Source organism: Saprolegnia parasitica, assembly GCF_000151545.1.
Source record: "Saprolegnia parasitica CBS 223.65 unplaced genomic scaffold supercont2.907, whole genome shotgun sequence".
Taxonomy (NCBI): Eukaryota; Oomycota; class Saprolegniomycetes; order Saprolegniales; family Saprolegniaceae; genus Saprolegnia; species Saprolegnia parasitica.
In genome coordinates this window covers 1-2,903 of record NW_012157301.1, presented here as the reverse complement: position 1 = coordinate 2,903, position 2,903 = coordinate 1, and the positions used below count along the sequence as shown (strand labels likewise).

Sequence of the window (2,903 nt, the reverse complement as noted above, 5' to 3'; positions counted from 1 at the left end):
CTTCGAGGTGCGCGTGTCGCTCGGGGCAGCGGCCTTGTCTCTTTGTCCATGGCGGCGGCGTCACGAACGAGTCGTCGAGCCTTCTCACTTCGTACGCGGCGTATTGGGGCAACGACCTTTTCGACGCTGCGCCGTGCTGCTCGTCGCTTCAGTTTGCGCGCTTTGATACGACGACAGTGCCATGGACGTCGTCGGTTCTGCAGCACAAAGTGTGTGCAGCGATGCTGACGGTGGCCAATTTTACCACCGCGCGCAGCGTCGGTCGGCTCATCGTCATTACGCACTCGATGGGCGGCCTTGTGCTTGGCCTCGCCCTCGCCAACGGCGTCTGCTCGTTTAGCGCCGAGACGAAATGGGTCGCCCTGCACACGCCCATGGGTGACAGTCCCGTCTTGAATATGCTGCTCAAAGCGTGTGCGATTCCTAGCCTCTCGTCCGTGCTCGGGCTTTTGGGGCGGTGTCCGATCGCGCCGACGTTCGCGTACATGTACGAAGCTGGGAGCTGGGAAGCCACCGCGCTTGGCTTGAACAGCTACTACACACGAGCGCAAACCAGCTACAAGCGCCACGCGGACGCTGTGCTCTGCGGTCAAAGTCCCGTCGGTCTCTGGACATCGGCGTCCGGGATCATGACAGCGATCAATGCACTCGCGGCTCCGTCGACGCCCCACGACGGCCTTGTATGCGTAGAATTTGAAGAAACGATGGAGGCTCATGGTGTCTTGTAGGTCGCGTACGCTAGCTGCACCAGAGGGCTTGATGCGACCGCCTTTCGCGCCTCGTACGAGAGCAGGTTTTACGCCGCCGACATCAACCACCTCGATGGCAGCTTTCGCCACGGCGACGGCATGTGGGGCACGGCCCGTCAACCCCTGCGCTGGTTTAGCTGTCTCTACTAGCTCTAAAAACCTCTGAATTATTCTTCCAACTACTAAGAAGGACTCGAGTCGCCTTCCGTTGTCTTGCTGAGCCAAGAAGCGCACATGAGATAACCACGTTTGCCGTTGGAGGACCGCGTCTGGACGAACGAGAACTCATCCCGTCATGCGTCAGTGTTATACCAGTAAAAGTCCATGCCCGTGTTGTCGTCGGCATGCGATGTGTCAAGATGCAGATGGCACTTAGTCGACCACCTTTTGTCCAGTCGGTGGATTCCTGCTTCACATGCAGGAGGTGCGGGGTTCGAGCCCCGTAGGTGTTGTCCCTTTCTTCTCTTTCCCATTGGCGTTGGCATCGGAACCATCAAGTCACAGCTTGAAACGATGGATCATGTTCTGATCGTACAACCGACCAATCGGATTCGGTCCAGAGCACGCAGTCTTTCAGCAAGGGTCCACAACCGACAACAGAGCTTGAGAAAGGTTTGCTGCTCGCGGTTTGCGACCACGATCATGTTGATAGCCACAAGTTCTTATTGGGCTCGGCATCTTGCAACGAAAGAGCTCCGAAGCAGATATCAATTTGCTCAAAGCGGTTGCGATCTCCCAACACGTGTCGACCGAGGCTGCGGCGACGACCTTCTTGACGACGCGGAGAAGCTGCGCATCCTCGCGCGTCGCTTGGACATGGCAACATGCGCCGCATAACCTGTGCCCGAAACGACAAGTTTGGCCTTATCGCTTATACGACAGTATTTCTACACTCAATTTCCATCTCGTTCCAATGCGTCTATCATTCGCAATTTTTGACTTGACGATAGTCCGTTTTTACTCTGAATACCAATGCCATGACGCCTCCAGGTTAAGCCGCCAAGCCGCGGACTCGTCGCGTCACACAATCGAAAAAGCTCAGCGGCGCGCGGAGAAGGCGCCACAGGGCAGTGTGGAAGAGGCGCTGGCTACCAATGCGGCCTCGACGGTACGAGATAGCCGACCGCATGTAGAGAAGACCAATGTACAGCGCATGGCCCGTTGCAAACACGTAGAGACCAAGAAGCGAGTCGTCAAAGCCGAGGTACGTCGTCGCGAGGACTGTGGTGGCTTGGGCGCTCAGATACCAAACTAGAGTTGTGGCCGCAAGGCCATAGCTGCCAGACGCTTGCACGTACCGCTTGTAGACGCCCGAGTGCTTTGTGAGACTCGCGATAGCGTCCGTGAGCGTCGGTAGCAGTGGCGTTGGGTCGGGCGACACGAAATCTTGTCCTGTTGGCCCGGGCTCAATTGTCGTTGCTGCATCCTTGGTTGGCGTGTGTGACTGCAACAGGTCGTGGGTCGGTCCGTCGTCCGAGAGCACGGTCGTGATCGAGCCTTGCTCGACGACGATGTCTTGTTGCCGAGCACGAGTGATATACTTTACTATATCACTCGTGCTCGATGTGGCCACATCACAGTCGTTTGCAATAGTTTGCAAACAGTAAAAAACAGTAGAGAGCAGTATAAAACATCTGTGTCCAGCGTCCGTACGCCAAGCTTACTTTTTGTATACACGAACTTTACGGTCTTCAAGTTTCGAGAGACTGATTACGAGTCTTCGCACTTGCTCTTTGGACCGGCGATTGTGATGACGTTGGTACGACGACGTCGACGGTGCTGGATTCGAAATTTGAGGTGTAGGGTCCTCAGCTGCTTCATGCTGCGTTCTATGGTCGCATCGACGACGTCCAGCGCCTGCTTAAGAAAGGCGCCAACGTTAACTGGGCCGACGAGGTGCGTTGGCCACGCTCGATGCCAACGAGACTTATACAATTGTATAGGATGGAGCCACGCCGCTCTACGTTGCTGCACAGAACGGACACGGCATCGTTGTCGAGACGCTCCTCGGCGCCAACGCAGCTGTGAATCAAGCTGAAAACGTACGACGTTCTCACCCTCAGCTTATTGCTCCCTGAAATACGTCTCGACAAGTGTCGTCATTGATGAAGGATGGAGCAACGCCGCTGTATATTGCTGCACAGAACGGACACG

At 56.0% G+C, this 2,903-nt stretch overlaps 2 protein-coding genes and 1 non-coding gene across 3 annotated transcripts; 2 read left to right on the top strand and 1 right to left on the bottom strand.

Moving 5' to 3' along the window:
• Positions 1-221: 221 nt before the first annotated feature.
• SPRG_17996 (hypothetical protein) lies at positions 222-899 on the top strand (the record flags this gene model as incomplete). Its single annotated transcript, XM_012357422.1, has 2 exons — positions 222-680; positions 729-899. 2 exons carry the CDS (start codon positions 222-224, stop codon positions 897-899), a joined length of 630 nt encoding a protein of 209 aa, XP_012212812.1.
• Positions 900-1,128: 229 nt separating this feature from the next.
• Positions 1,129-1,201, top strand: SPRG_30228. The gene has a single exon. It is a non-coding gene; the product is annotated as a tRNA-Val (tRNA).
• A 539-nt stretch (positions 1,202-1,740) lies between these two features.
• SPRG_17994 (hypothetical protein) lies at positions 1,741-2,264 on the bottom strand (the record flags this gene model as incomplete). Its single annotated transcript, XM_012357421.1, has 1 exon — positions 1,741-2,264. A coding segment is annotated over one exon (524 nt), but the record flags the coding sequence as incomplete, so codon positions are not given.
• Positions 2,265-2,903: the final 639 nt, after the last annotated feature.